The 25,149-nt window shown below is 38.5% G+C and overlaps 1 protein-coding gene and 1 pseudogene across 1 annotated transcript; one reads left to right on the top strand and one right to left on the bottom strand.

Moving 5' to 3' along the window:
• Positions 1–6,185: 6,185 nt before the first annotated feature.
• On the bottom strand, positions 6,186–12,716 carry LOC110222994 (DNA topoisomerase 1 pseudogene; annotated as a pseudogene).
• A 2,472-nt stretch (positions 12,717–15,188) lies between these two features.
• LOC110222995 (putative E3 ubiquitin-protein ligase TRIML1) lies at positions 15,189–24,945 on the top strand. Its single transcript, XM_021008334.1, has 8 exons — positions 15,189–15,605; positions 15,752–15,847; positions 16,517–16,723; positions 18,156–18,386; positions 20,740–21,006; positions 24,099–24,210; positions 24,653–24,733; positions 24,857–24,945. Exons 1-8 carry the CDS (start codon positions 15,189–15,191, stop codon positions 24,943–24,945), a joined length of 1,500 nt encoding a protein of 499 aa, XP_020863993.1.
• Positions 24,946–25,149: the final 204 nt, after the last annotated feature.

The raw sequence follows: 25,149 nt of genomic DNA, 5'->3' as shown, positions 1-25,149 counted from the left end.
GACCTTAGAAAAGACTCCAGGTAAACGAGCAGTGATTTCATTGGTCTGTTCCTGCATTAATTCCAATGGTCTCCTGAACAAAGAGATTAGCGGTTATACTAAACGTCAGTTTTAGAACATGGTCAGAAACTGTGTAAGCTATATTCCCCTGGAGAAAAGTTGAGAACATTGTATTTGATTATAGAGGGACAATAACATGAAGAACTCTTTTCACAGAAATGGGGCTTTGCTCCAAGAATATGTACAAAACAATGCTGTTGTAATGGGAAATACTGTGGTGCATATATTTTCAATGCTTCCCTCCCATCCATCTTCAACATTAAATGTCTTTAGAAATAATGACTATGGAGAAAATTTGGACATTAATTCCTTATGGCCACTCAAGCTATAAAACTTGAAGGAGAAAGTAATTTGGAGATTTTGCATCATGAGAATGCAATCATGTGACCTTCAAAACCACACATTTCTTTGGGTCCCTTGTACGAGCATTACTTACTGGATCCCTGAGTTATTACTCCTTTGTGTGGGTCTCAAAATCCCTCTCCAAATCCATCCTTGGAAAGTACATTGTCCATTTGTGAGTAATCCAAGTTAAACTATTATCTTTCCATGTGGGAAGTAATTGAAAAATATTGCTCAAGAGGATTTCTGGTGAATAAGTCTGAGAGGCAGAGCATTGATCCATAGAACAGGTACACACCAGATGTCTCTATTCAGATAAATGTCAAAACTGTACCTAACGTGATCTAGGATCATGGAATCATAGATTTAGAACTGGCAGGACCTTTGAGGTCATCCATTCCAATACCCTCATTTTACAGATAAAGAAACTGAGGCCCAGAGAGTTTAAATAACTCATCTAGGGTCATACAACTAGTGTCACAGGCTGAATCTTAACTCATATCTTCTTAATTCCAGGTCCAACAATTTATATGTGCATGTGTGTATGTATATATGTGTATATGTATGTATGTATGTATGTACATATATATATATATATGAATATATTTGTATATGTATATATGTATACACAGGCACACACACAGACACACACATACAGACACACACACACACACATATGTTTATGTGTATGTGTATTATTTTGGTACTTTTCTCAAGTGGCACCAAAAATTGAGAGGGCATTGATGCATTTTGAGGTCCTCTAGGAATGAGTGGTGTAAGTTTCTGTCCTTCTCTAAGGCTGATCTAAATTTATCTCAACTATAGACATCACTTACAACTGCAATGACTCTGCCCAAATATACTCTAACTTTACAAGAAGAAGCAGGTGTTGATATTACCCAACTGGAAAGAAATGAAAATGATCTATAGATCCCATTCATTGTTTGATATATTCTTTAAGAAACTCCAAGATAGAAAAATGCCGTGAAAGAGGGAGAGAGGAGGGGAGGGAGAGACAGAGACAGAGAGAGATAGAGACAGTAGAGGAGAAAAGAGAAGGGAAGGGAAGGGAAGGGAAGGGAAGGGAAGGGAAGGGAAGGGAAGGGAAGGGAAGGGAAGGGAAGGGAAGGGAAGGAAGGAAGGGAAGGGAAGGGAAGGGAAGGGAAGGGAAGGGAGGGGAAGGGAAGGGAGGGGAAGGGAAGGGAAGGGAAGGGAAGGGAAGGAAGGGAAGGGAAGGGAAGGGAAGGGAATTTGTTTTGGAAGAAAAAGACCATCAGTTGGGTGAACTGGAATCAAATTATAACATAAGAATTTCATAGAATATCATTTTATCATAAAAAAAGATGACTAGAGAATTCAAAGAAGATTTAAATGAACTTAAGCAAAGTGAAGTAAATAGAACTAGAAAAACAATATAGGCAACGACTTCAAGAACAAGAAAACTCAAGCTAAATACTATGAAATTGTAGTAAATGTATTTTGCTCTAAAGAAAATGCTCCTTCTTTACTTCTTTGCAAAAGTGAAGGATTATGACATTCTCATATTAAATATATCCAATATATGTGTGACCATTAGTGTAATCTGTAAGAGAAGATCAATTATACACTGCTTTTTTATAGCTTTCTGGAGGTATTATTTTATTAGTCTATTGTGTGCTCTATTCTCTTGGTCCTTTATTTTTCCCAAGTATAGCGATTGTGTCCATAGTTTCATTTCTCAACAAATTTTCTACAGTCTCTTGCAATTGATTTTGGGTGGTCATAGAGGCTTTATTATTTTGTTTCCATAGTTCATGCAGAAGAAAATGTAACAGATCTACTTGAGTTTGAATCTTTGCCAAGTAAGTTTTTCTTTGTGATTATCCTTAACCCAGTTGTCAAAACTTGAGCAATTGTGTGCCATTTCCTGTCTTGGCTGGGTGTGATACTTTTCCTTGGTCCAGATTTATATCACACACTTCTGCAACTTTTATTGCTCATCTCTCTATATTTTCTTCTGTTAAGTGATTATGTATATCAGAGGACACTATTTTTGTACTGAATAATACAACTGCATAAATATATTCTGCTTAAAGATAATATTATAGCATTTAGTGCTATGCTAAACACTTTACAATTTTTATCCCATTTCGGCATTTTCTGGAGGATCTTATCTTACCAATATGCTACAGAAATGAATCTCTAGTCTTTTTAGCATATTTGTTGCATGATACCAAAATGGGGAACCTTCAGGCCCTTCAGAAGTTCCAAAACTACACCTTTACATCTTTCCATCAACTTACCTCTTTGTCTCGTAACTCAGATGTTTTGGATATTATAGTGTTTGTCATATTTTTTACTTGAAACTCCTTTGTTTTCTCCCCAAAGGATAAAGAGTTCTTCTCCCAGGGGATAAGAACTTTTTTTTTTTTCCTGAGGGAAAAATATGCCTATAACAGCTCTATAATGAAGAAGATGTAGGATTGGTATAATTCACAAATGAGGTATTTTTTTTTCTGATTTAAGTGTGCTTTCAGTCATTCTACTGACAAACATTCTGTGACCATAAAGGTCTTTCAATTTTGTTGGTTTTGTTCTGTTTTGTTGGAATTAATTCCTCCTCTTATTCCCTTCCCCTTCCCTTTCTCCTCCTCCTCACCAGTGTATTTGAAGATCACTTTTCCAGTACCAAAGTATCCTGTCATCACATCATGAATGTTTGAATGATCATATGGGTTTGGCAATTTAAAAAAAAAAAAACACCTCCTGAGTAATTTCCCTTCATCAGATCAATCTTCTTTAGATTTTTCCATAATTCTCCAAATATTTTTTTCTTTTTTTTCCTTAATAGCATTTAATTTTTTTCTAATTAAATGTAAAGTCAGTTTTCAACATTCAATTTTGTAAAATTTTGAGTTCCAAATTTTTCTCCCTCCCTCCTTTCCAAAGACAGAAAGCAAATCTGATATAGGTTAAACATGTACAAGCATGTTAAACATATTTCCACATTAGTCATGTTGTGAAAGAAGAATGAGAACAAAAAGGAAAAACCACAAGAAAGAAAAAAAAAAGAAAAAAGTGAAAATAGTGTGCTTCAATCTGTATTTAGACTCCATAGTTCTTTTTTTAGATTTGTTTACCATTTTCCTTCATGAGTCTTTTGGAAATGTCTTGGATCATTGTATTGCTGAGAAAAGCTAAGTCTGTCATAGTTAATCATTGCACAGTGTTGCTGTTACTTTGTAATGTTCTAGTTCTGCTCACTTCACTTAGCATCAGTTCATGTAAGTCGTTCCAGGGGTTTCTGAAATCTACATGCTCATCATTTCTTAAAGCACAATAGTATTCTGTTACACACATATACCACAACTTGTTCAGTTTTATATCCCTTTGAACATAGTTCCAAATTGCTCTCCAGAATGGTTGGATTAATTCACAACTCAACCAACAATGCATTAATGTTCCAATTTTCCCACGTCTTCTCCGACATTTATCGTTTTCCTTTTCTGTTAATTAGCCGATCTGATAGACGTGACTTGGTACCTCAGAATTGTTTCAATTTGAATTTCTCTAAATAAAGTGATTTAGAGCATTTTTATGTGATTATAGATAGATTGAATTTCTTCCTCTGACAACTGCCTGTTTATATCATTTGGTCGTTTATCAATTGGACAATGAGTTGTATTCTTATAAATTTAAATCAGTTCTCATATATATGAGAAATGAGGCCTTTATCAGAAACATTGACTACAAAAATTGTTTCCCAGCTTTCTACTTTCCTTCTAATCTTGATTGCATTCATTTTGTTTGTGAAAATTTTTTTTCTTTAATTTGATCAAAATTGTTCATTTTGCAGTTCAAAATAGTTCCCTATCTCTTCTTTGGTTACAAATTCTTCCATTCTCCACGGATCTGACAGCTAAACTATTGTTTGCTCTCCTAATTTGCTTATTGTATCATCCCTTATGTCTACATCATGTACCCATTTCAACCTCATCTTGGTATAGGGTGTGAGATGTTGGTCTATGCCTACTCTCTGCCATGCTATTTTCCAGTTTTCCAAGGAGTTTTTATTAAATAGTGAGTTTATGCAGCCTTTGGCTTTATCAAACAGTACCTTAAACTAGTCTTTGATTACTGTGAATTCTGTACCTAACCTATTCCGCTAATTTATCACTCTATTTCTCAGCTGGTATTAAACAGTTTTGATGATTGTCACTTTATAATGCAGTTTTAGATCTGGTACAGCTAGGCCATCTTTCTTTCCATTTTTTCATTAATTCCCTTGATATTCTTCACTTTTGTTCTTCCAGATGATATGACATTGAACAGGCAAATTAATTTAGGTAGAACTTTCATTTATTATATTAGATTGGCCTACCCATGAGCAATTGATGTTTTCTCCAGTTTTTTACATCTGAATTTATTTGTGTGAAAAGTGCTTTGTAATGGTATTCCTTTGTCCCTATGTTTGTCTTGGCAGGTTGACTCGCAAATATTTTATATTGCCAACAGTTACTTTAACTGGAATTTCACTTTCTGTCTCTTGCTACTGGATTTTGATGGTAATACATATAAATGTTGATGGTTTGTGTAGATTTATTTTACATCCTGAAACGTTGTAAAGTTGTTAATTGTTTCAAGTATTTTTTTAGTTGATTCTCTAGGATTGTCTATCATTATATAATCTGCCATGAGTGATAGTTTTGTTTACTCACTGCCTATTCTAATTCTTTCAATTTAGTATCTTCTCCTATTGCTAAAACTAATGTCTCTAGTACAATGTTGAATAACAGTGGTGATAATGGGCATCCTTGTTTCACCCCTGATCTTATTGGGAATGCTTCCAGATCATCCCCATTACATGTACTGCTTGCTGATGGTTAATCATTTTTGATTAATCATTTTTAAGGAAAACTCCATTTATTTCTGTGCTCTATAGTGTTTTTTTAACGGTAATGGGTGCTGTGTTTTGTCAAAAGCTTTTTTGGTATCTATTGTGATAATTGTATGATTTCTGCTAGTTTTGTTATTGATATAGTCAATTATGCTGATAGTTTTCGTAATATTGAACCATCCTTGCCTTCCTGGCATAAATCCCACCTGGTCATAGTGTATTATCCTTGTGATAAATTGCTGTAATTTCTTTGCTAATAGTTTATTTAAAATTTTTGCATTAATATTCATGACAGAATTTGTCTATAATTTTCTTCCTGTCTTGGCTCTTCCTGGATAGATATTGGCACTATATTTGTGTCATAAAAGGAATTTGGTAGGACTCCTTCTTCATCTATTTTCCCAAACAGTTTACATAGTATTAGAACCATATTTTCTCAAATGTTTGATAGATTTCACTTGTAAAATCCATCTGGCCTTGGAGATTTTTCTTAAGGTGTTCATTGATAGCTTGTTCAATTTCTTTTCTTAAAATGTGGTTACTTAAATCTTTTATTTCTTTTTCTGTTAAACTGCACAACATATTCATCCATTTCATTTAGATTGTCAGATTTATTGGCATAGAGTTGGGCAAAATAGCATATCAACTGCTCCTCCAGCCTCTGCACAGCCTTCTTCTTAGTCTCTACTACCTTTTTAGAATAGGTATCTTTTCAAACATTGGCCTCAGCTTCGGCACTTTTCAGATCCCTTCTGCTGTCATCCAGCTGGTCCTTCTTGCCATCAGTCTTAGTCTGCAAGTTGAGCATGGACTCATCAAAAGCCTTGGGAGGTGTCCTCTGTTGGTTACTCCAAATTACAACAGCTCTGTTGGCACAGTTATAAAAAGTATCTTTGCTGGGATATTTTCATCGGGGTTGGTGCTCCTGTATCTGCTGCTGTATTGTGATGAAGACGTTGTATGTATGGAAGACCTTGGCTACCAAGCCCTCCATGAGATCCTGAAGATGTTTATTGAGAATATTAGTATGTCAAAAAAGATCATCCTGGTGGCAGTGGCAACACTGTTCCTGGAGCTATTAGCCCACAGACTGAATGTTTGAAAGTCACCTATTTTGACTTCTGGGAGCCAAGATGGTAGAGTAAGCAGTAAGTAGCTCTCACCTTCCCTTATTGACCTTGAAAAACTCAGAGAATATTGCCCCAGGAAAAATCCTGAAATAGTAAAGTCAGCAGAAAGACTAGATACAGCAATATTTTAGCTCATGAGCCTAGAGGGATTAACAGGAAAAGTCCCTCTTGCTGTGGCTGAAGGGGACCAGAACAAGTAGGGAGGCGTCCTAGCAAACCAGTGGCAAGGACCACCTCAGCAAAGCAGTAACCAGGCCCCTACGCCCTAGGACAAGAAGACTGGGACAGTGCCCCCTATGCCCCAGAAGCATAGATCAACTTGAAAAGCCAGAAAAAAAAGGCAAACAACATGAGAAAGAAGCAACATAGAAAAACAATGCCTATAGAACAATAACTTGGTGACGGGAAAGATCAAAATACAAAGTCAGGAGAGTATAACATTGTCAATATACCCACACATGAAATTTCAGAGGGGACTATGGACTAGTCTCAAGCCCAAAAAGCCTTCTTAGAAGAGCTTAAGAAGGATTTTAAAAATCAAATAAGAGATGTAGAAGAAAAATTGGGAAAAGAAATGAGAGGTATGCAAGAGAGAGTCAATAGTTTAGAAAAGGAAGGACAAAAATTGCCTGCAGAAAACAAGTCCTTAAGAAGTAGTATTGGCCAAAGGGAAAAGGAGGTAAAGAAGCTAACTGAAGAAAACAATTCATTAAAAATTAGAATTGAGCAAATTGAAAGCTAATGACTCCATAAGACATCAAGAATCGGTAAAACAAAATCAAAAGAATGAAGAAATAGAAGAAAATATGATTCCTCATTGGAAAACAACTAGCCTGGAAAATAGATCCAGGAGATTTTAACTTAAGAATTATTGGTCTACCTGAAAGCCATAAAGAAAAAAAAAGAGCCTGGATAGCATCTTCCAGGAGATCATGAAGGAAAATTGCCCTAGAACCAGAGGGTAATAGTTATCAAAGGAATTTGCTGATCACCTCACGAAAGAGAGGTGAAATTGAAATTGAAATTGAAAACACCAAGGAATATTGTACCCAAATTCCAGAATTATCAGGTCAAAGAGGAAATCCTGAAAGCAGCCAGGAAGAAACATTCAAATATCGTAGAACTACAGTCAGGATTATGCAGAACCTTGCAGCTTCTACATTAAAAGATCAGAGGGCTTAGTTTATCATATTCTGTAAGGCAAAGGAACTTGGATTACAATGAAGGATCAACTAGCCAGCAAAACTGAGCATAATCTTTCAGGGGAGGAGATGGATATTCAATGAAATAGGGCACTTCCAGACTTTAGTGATAGAAAGACCAGAGCTCAGTGGAAAATTTGATCTTCAAATACAAGACTCAAGAGAGGCATAGAAAGGTAAACAGGAAAGGGGAAAAATAAAACATTATTCAGTAAGATTAAACTGTTTACATGTCCACATGGGGAGATTATACTTACAACTCTTGAGAACTGTACCTTTATTATGACATTTAAAAGGCATATACATAGACAGAGAGGGCGGGTTTAAGTTGACTTTGATGTGATGATTAAAAAAAAAAACTAATGAAGTGATGAAAAGGAATTGCAATGGGAGAAGAGGAAAGGAGAAAGCAGAAAAGGATAAATTATATTACATGAAGAGATAAAAAAACATATTACCTCAGAGGGAAAGAAATAAGGGAGATGAGCATTGTTTTAACTTTACTCTCACCAGATTTGGCTTAAGGAGGGAATAACATACTCAGTGAGGTATAGAAATTTAACTTGCCATATAGGCAGAAGGAAGAGAAAGGGGAAAGAAAAAAGAAAGGGTAGGGTAGAAGGGAGGGAAGAAGTAGTAAGGGAAAAGGGAAAGACAAGGGAGGAGGCTGGTAGAAGGGAGGGCAGATTGAGGGAAAAGCAAAACTCTAGTGAGGAGTGAAATGGAGAAAAGGAGAAAGAAAAGCATAAACTGGGGAGGGGGAATAGGATGGAGAGAAAGACACAGATAGGAATCATAACTGTGAATGTGAATGGGGTGAACTCTCCCATAAAACAGAAACAGATAGAAGAATGGATTAAAAACCATAATTCTACACTATGTTGTTTACAAGAAACATATTTGAAACAGAGGAATATATTCAAGGTAAAGGTAAAAGGCTGGAGTAGAATATATTATGCTTCAGCTGAAGTAAAAAAAAAAAGTAGGGGCAGCAATCCTGATCTCAGACAAAGCAAAATGAAAACTAGATCTTATTTATTTTTTTAGCTAGGCAATGGGGTAAAGGGACATGTCCAGGGTCATACAGCTAGTAAGGGTTATGCGTCTGGGGCTGGATTTGAACTCAAGTACTCCTGAATCCAGGGCTGGTGCTCTATCCACTGTACCACCTAGCTTCCCTGAAAAATAGATCTTATTAAAAGAGATAAGGAAGGAAACTATATCCAGCTAAAAATGTATAATAGACAATGAAGTAATATTTCTCTTTTATTAATTTATTTATTTAAAGTCACCATAAACAATGATGTAATATTCTCTTTTATTAATTTATTTATTTTTAGTTCTCAACATTCACTTCCACAACATTTTGAGTTCAAAATTTTCTCCCCATCTCATTCCTCTCCCTACCTCAAGATGGTGTGCATTCTGAATACCCCTTCCCCTAATCTGCCCTCCCTTCTATCTCCCCAGCCTTCTCTAATTTCCTTCCCCTTCTATTTTCCTGTAGGGCAAGATAGATGTCTATACCCCATTGCCTCTATATCTTATTTCCCAGTTGCACGTGAAAACAATTTTTAACATTTGCTTTTTAGAACTTTGGGTTCCAAATTTTCTCCCTTCCTCCCTCCCCACTCACATTCATTGAGAAGGCAAGCAATTAGATACAGGTTATACAAGTGTAGTCATGCAAAACACTTCCTTACCAGTCATTTGTTGTGAAAAACTAACTAAATTTCCCTTCATCCCATCCCGCCCCTCTCCTTTATTCTATTCTCTCTTTTGACCCTGTCCCTCCTCAGAAGTGTTTGCTTCTGATTGCTTCCTCCCCCAATCTGCCCTCCTCTCTATTATGCCCCATTCTTATCCCCTTCTCCCCTATTTTCCTGTAGGGTAAGATAGATTTCCGTACCCAACTGAGTGTGTATGTTATTCCCTCCAAGCCAAATCCAATGAGAATAAGATTCTTTCATTACCTCCCACCTTTCCCAGTTTCCCCTCCACTGTAAAATTATTTTCTTGTCTGTTTTATGTGAGATAATTTACCCCATTCTACCTCTCCCTTTCTCCTTCTCCCAGTATAATATTCTCTCACCCTTTAATTTTATGCTCCAGATATCACCCCTTCATCTTCAACTCAGCCTCTGCCATCTATCTATCTATCTATCTATCTATCTATCTATCTATCTATCTATCTATCTATATTTTCCCTCCAACTACCCTAATACTGATGAAGGTCTCATGAGTTATAAATATCATCTTTCCATGCAGGAATGTAAACAGTTGAACCTTTATAAGTCCCTTATGATTTCTCTTTCCTGTTTACCTCTTCAAGCTTCTCTTGAGTCTTGTATTTGAAAGTCAAAGCTTCTATTCAGCTCTGGTCTTTTTTATTTTTCTTTTTAGGCAATTGGGGTTAAGTGACTTGCCCAGGGTCACACAGCTAGTAAGTATCAAGTGTTTGGTCTGAGGCCGGATTTGAACTCAGGTACTCCTGACTTCAGGGCCGGTGCTGTATCCACTACACCACCTAGTTGCCCCTCAGTTTCGGTCTTTTCATCAAGAATGCTTGAAATGTTCTATTTCACTGAATGTCAATTTTTTCACCTGAAGGATTATACTCAGTTTTGCTGCGTAGGTGATTCTTGGGGGTGATCCTATCTTCTTTGACATCTGGAATATTATAAGCCAAGCCCTCCCATCCCTTAATGTAGAAGCTGTTAAATCTTGTGTTATCCTGATTGTGTTTCCACAACATTTGAATTGTTTCTGGCTACTTGCAATATTTTCTCCTTGACCCAGGAACTCCAGAATTTGGTACAATATTCCTAGGAGTTTTCCTTTGGGGATCTCTTTCAAGAGGTGATCAGTGGATTCTTTCCATTTCCATTTTACCCTTTAGTTCTAGAATATCAGGGCAGTTTTCATTGATAATTTCTTGAAAGATGATGGCTAGGTTCTTTATTTGATTATGGCATTCAGATAGTCCAATAATTTTTAAGTTCTCTCTCCTGGATCTATTTTCCAGGTCAGTTTTTTTTTTTCCAATGAGATATTTCACATTGTTATCATGTCAAAGTTCTTTCCATTTATCTACAGGGGGAAGAGAAGGAACCTTGTCATCCTTGCTACAAATGATAATTATATCTTCAGGCATAATCCACTGAAAAGACCTGGAGGCTCAGTCTTGAAGTTGGAAATTCTCTCTCTGTGATTGTCCATCACACAGAGACCATACTCTTTCAACAGCCTTTCATTTTCTTCTCTGATTTTCAGTTTCTCTTCCTTGCTCATTTGCCTCCTTGCTTCTGATTGGGCTTTGAAATACTGACTTATCTGATTGAAGTCCCACTTGCTGAGACTGGTGACACTTTTTCTCTTCATTTGTCATTTCCTTTCTCCAGTCCTTGAAGAAATTTTTCCTAAGGGTATTCTTAGCAGCATATTCACGTTCAAGCATTTTTGCAAAGAATGTAGCCACTTCTGCTTTGGAACTCAGCTTCATGACTTTACCTTCATAGTAGAACTTGATATTTTCTGGCAGAAGCTCATAAGCTGGAGCTAACACCTGTCCTTTATGTTCCAAGAATTTCCACTTGATGCCTTCAGGCTGGAGCTCTTCCTCCCACCATTTCCGTTTTTGCTCCTCCTCTTTCTTCAGCTTGTTATCTGGGTGTGGAAGTTTCTTATCTTTGTTCTTGGGTTGTTTTTTTTTTTTTTGCTTTGTTGTCCTCTTCCTCTGCTTTCCACTTCTTTGCCTTTTTGATGTCTTCTGGTTTTATTTTCTTGGGTTTAGATTCAGCAGCATCAACCTCTCGAGGTCTCTGCAAAGGCTTGCTATCTTCTTTAGATGAAGCATAATAACCATTATCATGTTTATCATCTTTAAGAGGAGGTGGACTAGAGGAACCATTTTCTTCCTCCTTTTTTTCACTTCTTCGGATGGTCTTCCCTTGTCTTCCTTTCGTTTCTCCTTGTCTCTGTCTTTGCGTTTGTCTTTGCGTGGCTCCGAGCTGGCCTCTTTGCGCTTGGTTTTCTCCTTTTCTCTGTGTGTCTTCTCGGAGGCATCTTTGTGCTCACTGTTATTACTGTGCTTGGACTTTTCCCGGTCTTTCCCCTTCTCCTTGTGCTTTTTCTCTCGGTGTTCTCTAACTTTGTGTTTGGGAGAATCATTCTCTCCGAAATCCACATTGATAGGGCAGTCGTCCTGTCAGCGGTAGCCAGGTGCCGGGCAGAAGTGGAAAGGGGGCGAGGGTCGGGGGTGAGGGGAGAGGAGGCTCAGCTTACTCAGACCGGTACTCTGATCTGGCTCCGGAGCCAGGCCTATTGAGGCCAAGGTAGAAAGCAGCAGCAGCAGCAGCAGCAGCAGCAGCTGCAGCCGCCGCCGCCACTACCTCTGCCAACATAGAACTTTTATGTTCCAGGAATTTCCACTTGATGCCTTCAGCTGGAGCTCTTCTTCCCACAGTATCCATTTTTGCTCCTCCTCTTTCTTCAGCTGCTTCATCTTATCTGGTTCAGAAAGTTTCTTTTCTTTGTTCTTTATTTTTTATCAATTAATTAATTAATTGCTCATTCATTCACTTATTTATTTATTTTTGCTTTCTTGTCCTCCTCTTCCTCTGGTTTCCACGTCTTCACCTTTTTGATGTCTTCTGGTTTTATTTTCTAGGGCTAAGAATCAGCAGCATCATCCTCTCGAGGTCTCTTTCAAGATTTTATATCTTCTATAGATCTAGCATAATAACCATCACCATCTGGTGCATCTTTAATATGAGGTGGACTGGAGGGAACCATTTTCTTTCTCCTTTATTTTTGCATCTCCAGATGGTCTTCCTTTTTCTTCCTTCCTTTCTCATTTTCTCTATCTTTATGTTTGTCTTTTTCTCTGAGCTAACATCTTTGTGTTTGGTTTTCTCTGTGTTTCTTCTTGAAGGAAGCTTTGTGCTGACCATTGCTGTGCTTGGACTCTTCCAGGTCTTTTTCCTTCTGCTTCTTATGCTTTTTGTCTCTGTGTCCTAGATTTTTGTGTTTAGGAGAATTAGTCACCTGGAAATCCTCAGAGATCTGAGAGTCATTGTGTAGCTGATCCATGGTCTTGTTGCCCATAGCCGTGGGTGGGAGTGGGAAGGGGGAAGGTAAAAAGAGGCTTATACTAGGGGTAGAGGGGCAGCACCCTCTGCTAGCACTGGTCACAGGACCTAGTGATGTTTGGTATTTCCATTGTCTATACCCAGTTCCCAGTTAAAGTACCAGGTGGGAAATAAGTGCTTGAGGTACCAAGGTTTGACCCAAGCACCCCAGCAAAGTTCTAGGACAGAGATAGCAGCTAGTGCTTGTGGCTACCAGGAAGCAGGGACCCCTCATAGGGAAGGATGAGAGTGCAGACCAGGAGTTACAATTCTTAAATAAAAATATACATTTTTCTTAAAAAAAAGGAGTGTTAAAAAGAAATGATAATTTAAAAAAGAAAATAAATATGAATAAGAAATAAATAGGTAATTGGTATTCAATTACTTATGACAATTTAAGGGAAAAAACACTTTAAAAGAGAGAAACAGTGACATACAGTACTAACTGTATGACGTTGGATGAGTCATTGAACCACTCTGAGCCTCAGATGGCTCCTACTATTAAAATTTCCTCCATTGCTCTTTCTTTAATAGATAGCTGGAGCCATCTGCAGTCATCCTGATCTATATCTGGCCACTGGACCCAGCTGACCCCGGAAGAAAAAGGGAGACTGGTGACTTTGCACAGCCCTCCCCCACTCAAAGCTAGTTCAATGCAAGTCATGCCATCATATCCCTGATGTCATGGTCCTCTTCAAGAATGAAAAATCACAAAATGTGAGTAGTCTGAGCCGCCCAAATGGGGACCCAGTTGGTCAGTTCCAGTTAGACAACTCAGCTCCTCTTCTCCACTCCTCTCCAAAAATGGAATATCATATGCTTACCTGAGGGTGTTCCACCCAAAGGAAGGTAAATTTTGATGGCTGAAACCTACCTAGTTATCTTGGGGTTTACTGGCTGGATTTCTTTCTCAAAGACCTTGGCTTAAACCCAATTCACTGTGGATCTCATTGATTGGACAACAACAGGTCCATGCCCCAATCACCACTTAATAGTAATTTTTTGGGGTCCTCCTGGCTCAGAGTGAATGTAAATGATATTTGTTTCTCTTTTGGCCAACAAGCCTGAGGGTCTTCCCCTCCCAGCTTGATTTTTTTTAAAATTTATTAAAGGGGCCATACCTTGACTTACTTCTTCAACAAGCCCATTCACTGAATGGGTGTTGCCTCACTCAAAGTGACAAACCACACAATGCCTTAACAGAGCAGTTCTGGCATGAATTGCCTAGATGTGAACACCTTTTGAACACTTCGGCCCATTACTAGATATAATTACAAATGTGAAAACCCACATAGGTGAGAATCCCCCCAAAGCAGAGGTCAGAAGTACTACCTGGCCATAGGAGTTTACACTTTTAGGTAGAGGGGAGGGGCTAAACAATGAAGCCCTATAAAAGAAGCCAACAATTCAGTCCTGCACTCATTTGCTGCCCCAGCTCAGAGGAAAGAGCTACAGTTACCCTTCCTGAGCCGACTATCCTTGAATAAAGAGCTAGAAGGTAAGCTTCTCTTGGGAAGATTTTTCTCCATTATACATTTAGAAAGATGAAAGTAATCTCAGTTCAGTAAATGGATTTTAACTTTAGGAACTGACAAAATACATACAGGTTTAATTAATGAGTAAGCAGTTTGGGGGGAAATAATAATGGTTTGAGGTTTTACCTACCCTGTTGCTATCTCACATAATTAAAAATGTAATTGTGCTGACCCTTGGAAATAAGCTGTTATCCCAAGAGTAACAAATAAACTAAGCTAAACTAGTGACCTTTGGAAGGACTTAGAAGAAACTAAAGAGGCTTATTTTTCAGAACATGGTGACTCTGATTTGGGAGATAAGAGGAGTAGAAGGCAGGAGGAATAAATAGCAGTGAATGAGAGCTCCCATCATTGTGTGAAAGAGCCCAGGTTCAGCTCTAGGGCTATCAGTTCCATGATCCCTTGTGCCAAAGTGTATGAATACGTGGCAACAGCTTTTATCCTCTTCAGGATGACTAGAGATGGGGAGATAGGACAGACCATGGGCCTCCTCAGTTATCTTCTGTTCTGGATGGAGGGACACAAACTTGTGTCCTGAATAAGATGGGGAATGGAGCTGTACCTAGAGAAAACAACCATCAACACAGAAATAGACAAAGAGAATTTATTGTAGAAAAACAAAAGACTAGAGATGAGGTACACACATAAGGTCGTGTATCATACCTCTCAGCCCATGTTCTCTGAGTTCCTAGACTCTCATTTCCCTGGTTATACTGGGAGTGTTGCTTGAGAATCAAAATCTCTGATCCATTTGCTTAGGAAATGGGGAGGATATGGCTCAATTATGGTCTAGGCCATCTACTACTTCTTAATCCCTGCAAATAAATCTGTCCCATAGGTTTGAGATGTGTTCTATTGCACAAGAATGCCCTAGTCAAAATTTTCACTGACTTTGTCTCCCCAGGCCTAGGAACATGGATGCCAAAAACTTGCTTGAAAACCTCAAAGTGGAAATCACCTGTTTCATGTGCTTCAGCTATTTCACTAACCCAGTGATTGTCAAATGTGGCCATACCTTCTGCAAAGAGTGTCTTCTCAACTGCTGGAAGGAAGCCCACAAACCAATAACCTGCCCAAATTGCAAGGCAATCATTAAATTTGGAGATTTCTTGCCTAATAGGAGGCTGCAGAATCTGGCCATCATTGGCAAGATGCTTGCACCTCACTTACTGCAGAGCATTACGGACCTGACTATCTGTGAGAAACATGGGAAAGAAGAGACCTTGTTCTGTGAGGAGGACTGCAGACCCTTGTGTGGGCCTTGCTTTTTAACCACAGAGCACAAGGATCACAAGGTCCTTCCCCTGGAAAAGGCTGCTGGTCAGTGCATGGTAAGATGATCTGTTCCCTTCCTACCCTCGAAAAGGTAGACTGTCTGCTCATTCAACTGTCTCCATGATCAGCTAGGGACATTCTTGGCATAAAACAGAGACTGGACTAAGACTTGTTTTTCGTTGTTTTTTTTTTTTTCTTGCAGGAGAAGCTCCAGGCAACATGGAATATTTTAAAGAGTAAGAAGGAGAAATTTCAAATGGAATTGGAATGGGGAGAAATGAGAGTGGCACAGTGGGAGGTAAGTATCTGGCTTTTTTTTAGTGATAAAAGTGGAAGGTTCCCTGGCTCCTGAAAGCACTTTTCAGCTGGAATTGTAACTGATGTAAAGATGCATAAGAAGTAATTTCTATAAAGGAACAAACTCAGATTAAAGGTGAAAGTTCTCAAAATTGTTGTTCATGAACATTTTGATTCCTGAGTAACAGTAAACCTTTTCCAAAGGATAATTTATAGGAGAGAGGTGAGGAGAAAATTTAGAACTCAATATTTTATAGAAGTGAATGTTGAAAACTAAAAATAAATACATTTAAAAAATAAAATAATAATCTACATATATTTATAAGTAGAAAAAAATTCTACTTAGCTTTAGAGAGTTTTAGAAAGAATCAGTGTCTTGTATACATTTCAGCACTCTTCATTGATTCCTTTGTACAAAAGACTGTCTCTGGCCTTTCCAGCATTAGCTACTCTTTAGGAAAAGAGTCTTAAAGAGAGATTCCACTTTACTGGGCTACAAGTGAAAAAATTGAGGAAGGCAGAGAGTAAAGCTGTGCCTGTCCACACGGCTCATGAATGTGCTCAGATGGACAAAAGAAAGTAATCACCAGCATGAATATTTGGTGCTGACCTGGACCTGACACTCGTTGACTTTTCTTTCCTCCTTTCATCCTCATTCCTTCTGTGATAGGTGGAGGGCCAGTCTCTCAAAGACTTGGTTGTATCTGAATATGAGAAAATGCACCAGTTCTTTTTGGAGGAAGAACAGCTCCAATTGCAAAGACTGAACAAGGAAACAAGAGACAATATGTCAGCTGAGGAGAGCAAGGCCAGCCAGGCCCAAGCCACCCTCAATCTGCCCATGAACTCAGAGGAGCAGCCTGTGCAAATGATCGAGGTGAGTTTATCACCTAAATACCTAGCACTGCTTCAGATGGGAGCAGTAGGAGGTGCCTGAACTATCACCTCCAGAGTGCTACAAGAAAGGCCAGTTCCCTTTTGTTCATTTGACTCTCCCAAATGCATCTGTACTTTTCTGAGCAGGGTTTGGTGGGGATCTGGCGTAGCCAGACAATAAGGAGAGCAGGGGTCCTCAAAGGGTGAGCCATGAAAGCTTGAGGGGGCTATGCCCTTCACTAGGTGTGCTCATGTAGCTGAGAACTTACACTCTAATCAAGTGTGAGGTGCTCACTCTTTAGTAGTGGGTCATGATTCCTCAGAGGAAAACATAATAGTGCTTGCTGAGGAAAAAGAAAAAAAGAGAAAAAAATATCAGTCAGCCAATCAAACATTTATAAAGGACCTACTAGGTGCCAGGTACTTTTCTAGTCCCTAAGAATAAAAGTCAAAGGAATTAAACAATCCTCTCACCCCAGGGGCTTTTCCTTTAACCACAAAGAGGATAAGGATATTTGTAAGTAAATACAGAAGAAATAGAAGAAGGATCAACAAAATTTCATTTAGACACTAAGATCACAGAAGATGATGATTGGGAAAAGGTGAAGGAGAGTATGGAATTAAACAATGTCTTGAAATAAAACACCTCACTGAGAAGACACTGCATTCTAGGAGTGGGGATCAGTTAGGGCAAAGCTCAGAAAGTTTGACAATCTTCTAAAACTTTGGGGGTCACTTGATTTAAAATACAGGTTTTGCTAAGACTTGTTTTTTTGCTTGTGGAATAATCTCTTGAGAATATGGAAGAGCTTAAGGGGAAGGAGGTTGATCTTGAAATAGACTTAGAATGTGTGAGAGAAGCACGAATGTAAAGTCAGCAACTTTTCAGTTATAAACTTGTAAGTATGTTGTTTCTTGGAGACCCTTCATAGAAGGAATAGTCAGTGATGGACAGGGAAGCAAAAAGTCCAATCGTTTACTACAAGAGATTTCTATCAACAAACATAATAACATATTGTTGCTGTTATGGATTCACATTTTAATGCCTAAATATAAATGCCTGTAAAAGAACATTGTTTTTAAATTAGTCTACTAAAATATGGATGTGAAGAATCCGTTTTCTGGTGTGTTTTGGAGAGAAACTACGCATGCTCAACATTTGAGGACTGTTCCTTTAAAAGAAGACTCTTCCTCTCTCCTTTCCATCATTGAGTACTCCTCAGGAAAAGGGCCTTTAAGAGACAATTTACCTTAAAGAACTTCTAAGTGACAATTTGGGAGAAGACTAATAGAAAAGTTACGTCTGGTACCTTAGACCAGAAATCTCCTCAGATGGGCAATGGCAATTACTAGCTGGCACATATGTTTGATGCTCACCTTGACATTTATTGATTCTTCATTTCTTGACTTTGTCCTAACTTCTTTGATTACAGTTGGAAGGCCAGGCTATGAAACAGTCCATTAAGTCCGAATTTGAGAAAAAATACAAGTTCCTGTCAGAAGAAAAACAGCTCAGTCTGCAAAAGCTGGACCAAGAAGTAAAAGACAACTTGGCAAAGTTTGTGGAAAGCAAGGCAAAAGTGACCCAACACATCCACGACCTGCAAACGGCGATGTCAGAAATAGAGAAAACTTTTGAGAAGCTTCCCGTGGAAATGCTCCAGGTGAGCGATTGAAACAAAAACTGAGATGATTAGGACAAAAAAAGGGAATGTGGAGGGAGGAGGGGATGATATCTCTATCCAAGCACTGACTGTTTAGGCTCAGGGGAATTACACTTGTTTTCCAGAGGACAGAACCAGGACCGACGGATTGAAAAGCAACAATCATAATTACTGAAATTAGGTTGATGCTTTAAGAATCCAAAGTGTCTCACATCTGTTGTCTCAACTGTGAGTGACAACAGTCCTTTGAGTTTGGCAAGACACCTATGATCCCCATTGTAGAGAAGGGGGACCCTGAACTTCAGAGCATTTGACAGGCTTGCTTAGTAGCACATAGCTCTTTAGGGTCAGAGACAGTATTTGAGCTCATTTCTCAATACCTCTAAATCCCCTAATCTATGTCCCAAGGGACGCTTTCACTGTGCAGAGATATTGTCTAAAATGATTTGGTCCCCCTCTGGAGGTGGTGATTTCCCTACCAGAGGAAGACTTCAAATGTAGGCCAAGAGATGCATCACAGGTAGGCCTAGGTAAGATTTAAGGTCCCTACTCATTGTAATATTCTTTTTCCACAATAAACAATCAGCATAACATAACCTCTCTAGTGTACGATACAGAAGGGCTGATAGTTTCTTAGCTTCTTCAGACTTTGGTATGACAGTAGCTGAGTCAGTAGAGCCTTGCTAAGATTATGACGCTGGAACGCAACCTTGCTTTGCGTTTCTAGGCTGTACTGAAATTACCTCTGTGCAAGATGAGCCAATTTATCTTTAACTCGTATTATCCACTCCTACCCACTTTAACAAAGGATTTGTTCCAGTCTACCAGATTCTCAGTGTTTATTTCCAATTTCTTCATCTCTTGTCCTCTTACTGCATGAAAACAATAGGTGGACACAGATGGATTTTTTGTACAAAGAGAGGGAGAAGAGAAATGGGCAAGAATAGCACTTCTTTAAAATGGAATGATTTCCCCATTTTCCAAAGGGGGCAGATGGCATCAAGCCATGAAAGAGTGGCCATGGTGTGGCTCTTTACAATTCTAGAGTTCCTTTTTTTTTGCAATAATTGTCGTGTTCCTAGAAAATAGCTGTCAGAGAGAAAAAAGGCTGTGGGGAAGTGAGTATGTACTCTCTGAAAAGGCAATGCCCTGGGAATTGAGTAAGGAGGAGAAGATTAAATCTCTCTCATTTTTTTCTTCCCTCTAGGATGCAAAAGGAATATTGGAAAGGTAGGTTTCCATTCTATGGCAAACTGACTCAGACATACACAGTCCGTGAAGGAGTCTGGCTGGTTAAAGGGCCCTCATTGGGATCCATAGTACTAGAGTGCATTGGGTGCATTTTTTTTAAATCAAGATAGGTCCCTAAGATCTCTATACAATCTTTGTGACAGATTGTGTTTTCTTTGTAGGAATGAGGCTCTACTTCTTCAAAATCCTGTTGCTGTTTCACCCATATGGACCATATACCCCATCCCTGGCATAAAAGAAATGCTGCTGACTTTTCACAGTAAGTCACCCATAGTGACCTTAATTGACACTTCAGAATTCCCAGGAGCTCCCATATTGTATGCAATGTGCTCTATATTGGCATTCTATCTTTTATTGAGCTGGGCATGTCTCAAGTTGTCTCTGAGAGATTAGAAATTCCTTAAAGACAGCATTCTTTGGAAGAATACGAGTGAATCCCCCTGTGGGTCAGCCTCTTAAAATGGGTTTTTTAAAATGGTTCTTTCAATATTGTTACAGTTATTATCTCAGCCTTTTCAATTATATTTCAAAAAAAATAATTATGCTAATAGCATCACTTCTTTTAGGTACATACTACCTACATGACTATTTCTCTAGATCTTTCATTGCCTGGCATACTGCTTGGCCTGATTTGGTACTTAATTAAAGCTGCTAAATATTCAATGAAGGCCTTAAAACAACAGGTCTAATGTAAAGCAAATACTCTGAGGATCCTAAAGATCATTGAGTCCACATCTTATCATCCTTATTTTTAAGGAAACTGAATCACTCATCCAAATGAATGTCAGAAACAGGACAAGCTAGAGAATTATGGGATAATTCCAGTGGGTGGGGGCTGTGATTAGAATCCCACAGTGTGAGGTTCTCCCAGCATTAGGTAATCCTCTTAGTTATCAAACTCCAGGTTCTGAAACCCAAGGTGAATGATGCCTTTCCTTTCTTCTCTCCTCTCCTCTCCTCACCTCTCCTCTCCTCTCTTCTTCTCCTTTCCTTTCCTTCTTTCCTTTCTTCAGGGGAGATAACTTTGGATGCTGAAACAGCCAATCCTCATCTCATCCTGTCTGATGATTTGAAGAATGTCAAATATATTTCTGTTCCACAGGATTTGCCCCACAACCCGAAAAGATTTGAACTGATTCTCTATGTCTTGGCTACTCAGAGTTTCACCTCTGGGAAACACTACTGGGAAGTAGAGGTGGGGAATACAAAAGAGTGGGAAGTGGGCATCTGCAAAGAATCAATCAGAAGGAAGAGAAATGGCTGCAGGTTACCTGAAGATACAATTACCCTCGGATCCATCCAATTGGAAAATAACTTTCTCCTCTTGTGTTCAAATCAAGATGTTCATGTAAGCCGACCTATTCATAAGGTGGGCATTTTCCTTGATTATGAAAGAGGGCATGTAGCATTTTACAATGCTGCAGATGGAACTCTAATCTACAGTCCCCCAAATGATGTTTTTCAAGGGCCTCTTCACCCTTGCTTCTCTCCTTGCTTTCTAAAGGGCAAAAACAGCTGTGGAACTCTACATATCTGCTCCAGTAGCAACTAGCAGAATGCTGAGAAAGATGATAATTACTAAAATGAGATTTTCAAATTCAAGCAACTAAAAACAATCCCTAAAATGACTTTCTTTCCATAATTACTAAAATGAGATTTTCAAATTCAAGCAACTAAAAATCCATAAAATGACTTTCCTTCCATTAGAACCATGTGGAGTATATCAAGAAAGTCGTGTACTGGGGCAGCTAGGTGGCACAGTGGATAGAGCACTGGCCCTGAAGTCAGGAGGACCTGAGTTCAAATCCAGTCTCAGACCAAACACTTGACACTTACTAGCTGTGTGACCCTGGGCAAGTCACTTAAACCCAATTGCCTAACAAAAAGTTGTGTGTCATTATCAAAAACAATAAAAACAAATTCTATATTATTTATACTGTTTATCAAAACTAGTTGCCTCATTTTTATCAATACCTGGTGTCACATAGCTAGTAACTCCAGAATTCAACCTAACACATAGTAGGTGGTTAATAAATGTTTGTTGATTGATTGATTGAACTGGGTCTTTGTGACACTAGACCCAGTCCTCTATACACTGTGCCCCCTAGCTGCCCAGTTCAACAACATTCGCAAAATCAGTTCATTATCTACATGTATCCTTAACAAATGCAAGGTTTTATCAAAACTTAGAGTTGAAGGCAATGATATGCCCTTTGCATTTATAACAGCTCTATGAAGTACACAAGGCAGCAAGATGGCAGAATGGACAGAGTCAATAAGACTTATCTTCCTGAGTTCAAATCTGGCTTCAGACACTTACCAGCCATGTGACTCTGGAAAAGTCACTTAATCCTGTATGCCTCAGTTTTCTTATCTATAAAGTAAGCCGGAAAAGGAAATGTCAAACATCTCCAGTATCTTTGCCAAGAAAATCCCAAATGAGGACATGAAGAGTCAGACACAACTGAAATGACCAAACAGCAACAAATGAAGTACATTGGATGGAGAGAATGAAAAAAATAATCAAGAAGGGAAAAATTGGGAAACAGTTTCATAAAGTTTAGGACAAGGGAAAAACATCTTTGAGGAAATGAAAATATTTCTAAAATAAACAAGTAAAAAAAAGACAAAAGGTGAAAAAATGTATGATAGAACAGGAAAAACACAACTCACAGTTTAAAAGCATTGAAGAAGAAAAAAATCCAGACTAAATTTTCCTGGGAACAGAAACTGGGAAACTGGAATACATTTCCCAAGTATAATTAAGAAAAAAGATTGGGGTATTACTGATTTACTAAAGTTAATAATCACTAAACTATGAAATTGAGATTAGTCTTTCTTTGGAGAAACACACACACACACACACACATGCACATGTACACAGCCATGGAACTGAGAAATAACATCAGTATCTATTTCTGTTCTGAGTTTCAAATCAGAGGATCCACTATTGTTCAGGCTAAGACACCTCAGCCAGGGATTAGGAATACAGAAGGCAATTGTTATCAAATATTTACAAAGCCAGTTAGAGCAAATGCTTGTCTATGTGCACCCTGTTTTATTCATCTCATTGAAGTGCATCTGTGCTATAAGAATATGTAATTTGGTACAAGCGGCTATCACTATGTTTATGTTTCAAAATTTTTCCCATCTACCTACAATGTCCTGTACAATGAGCCTTCCCTGTGAAAGCCCATCCTTTGTTTTCTGTTATTCTTCTATCACTAATTGATAAATCTGAATTACACAGTTCACTTTTTTTTCTTAGTCTGAATTTATCATTGTCAAGATTCTAATCTCTACCCATTAGGAAAGATAAAGAAAGACATTTCCAGGTTCTGGGAATCAGTGAATGTAAAGTATCACTTTGTGAGAAAAAAATTATTCTTTCATATCAAATGTTTGAAAGATAGATGTACCTGATTTTATCAGTACTTACCTGTAGTTTTCAATTTGAAAGGAATTTCCTATCTAACAACTTTGGACTATTTGAATATTTTTCCCCTCCCTAGATTAATTTTATTTCCTAGTGGTATGTCATGTTCATACCATTAAGATAATTTGATAAATGATGTGTCAGCATTTTTTAAAAAATGGCTTCTGTTGTTATCATCTGGCAGACACTAAACAAATGAAATCTCAGAATAATTGAGCAGACAACAGTGCTAAGAAGCTAGTCAGTCTCCCAGTAGGAAAACCACCTGTGCAAACAAAGCTTTCAACTTCCATTTCAATTGCTGGCTTCTGAACAGTCAGTCATTTAGGGCTTTCAAGAAATTTCACTAGTGAGGGGGGAAATCTGCCAGCCCTGCTTTGCACAGTTTATTTTCTGTCATTCCAGGTTGGATTGTAACTATAAAGCATTGTTCTTATCTTGTTCTGGTCAAATGCATATTTCTACCCACACTACACAGTTTCCTCCCTCCCTTTTAACTCCATAAAATTATGTTGGTTTTATTTCAAAGGATCCCATAAAATATCTTGATGACTTATCTTCAGACCTTCAAATTTGAAACTTCTTTCTTAGCTTAAGAAAGAGAGTGAGAGACAAAAAATTGAGATCCAGTCTTTCCACACTCCAAGGAAGTCATTGTATTATCAATGGATAGACTGCTATAGTATAAAAGAAATTGTGTTGGAGATTAATTTTGCATACTCATTTTCTTTTCATCATTTCTTATTGACCAATGAAGTAATACTGTTAATAATATTGTAACATACTCCACTGCATGATTTTGAAAATGAGCTTATCTCCTAAGCTGGTGTCATTGGTGGTCATATATCTCCTTTTGGAAAGAAGGCAAATATGTGGTTCATGATATGATATATTAATGTGTAGATGTATGTGATCTGTCATAGTTTACAGACTCTTGGTCTCTTTTGGGGCCAATTACCTTAATATCAGGAAATGTCATAGGAGATTTTGATTGTCACAAGCTTGTTATTCACTCCTTTTGGGAGACATACGAGTTTGCTGACTACCTTAGATCTAATTGCAAAACCTACACCAGCTTCATGGCACTCTTCATCACAATGGCCACTACAGAAAAATGTGTATCCAGCTCTGACTTCTGTAAGGTGACCTTCATTTGCTGTTTGGATTCAGTGCCTGCTGAGTTCTTTTACAAAAAGAGCTGTTTGTGTCTAATGTAAACTAGATTTTTATGCTGTCCATGAGCATGCATACATCCCATATCAATGGTGAATTAAATCATCTTTGCAAGAAAAGCACATTTTTGTGTGTGTGTCTTGATTGCCAGGTAGGATCTATGCCTGCTGAGATAAGCAGGTCAGGATTGGGTGAAGCAGATAACTTTAGGGCACCTCATGCCAGGAGGAGAACGGTGTGGTCCTTTAAAGATGACTTTACACAGCCCTTTGTCACTTAAAGCCAATTCACTTGCAAGTCATGAAACCTCCTTCCTGATGTCAAGGTCCTCGTTGAGAATGAAGGACAAACAAGAACAGCTCAGGTGCCCTGGGGGCTGCTGAATCTGACTGCTCCTTCATTCCAGTGCCCCAGGCTACCTGCGTGCAGGGTACCTGCGGCTGCACCTGCCAGCTTCTTCACTCACCTGTGGCCATAGGACTTCAAGGTAGGTAGTAAGATAATAAACTAGTAAACTAGTATGTGATGGGTAGTATCTTCACTTGTGCATGAATTGGTCTTAAGTGAGGCAGAGTCTCATAAAAGTCATCAGCTTTGCTTTCTCTTCCAGAGTCATCAAAGTCCAGTGTCAAGACAAAAGCCACAATCACTGGTGATGATATAGATGCAGTGAATGTCCTTGGCATTTTGAATGTCTGAACCAGGCTCTAAGGACCCATAGTGCCTGTTTGAGCCACTTCATGGCTCATTGGAATGATTTGTTCTCATCTTCCCATTCCAGCAGCTGAAGTCTTCACATTCTTGAGGCAGACATTGCCCTAACTCACCAATGGGTTTTAGAACTGTTGCTTAGCCTCACCCTAGCTTAGCCTGTCAGCTGAGACTGTTTTACCAGGTTGTGGA

Source organism: Phascolarctos cinereus, unplaced genomic scaffold (genome assembly GCF_003287225.1).
Source record: "Phascolarctos cinereus isolate Bilbo 61053 unplaced genomic scaffold, phaCin_HiC Scaffold_9;HRSCAF=440, whole genome shotgun sequence".
Lineage (NCBI taxonomy): Eukaryota > Metazoa > Chordata > Mammalia > Diprotodontia > Phascolarctidae > Phascolarctos > Phascolarctos cinereus.
Note: the sequence above shows the minus strand (reverse complement) of the source record. Positions and strands in the feature narration are given on the sequence as shown.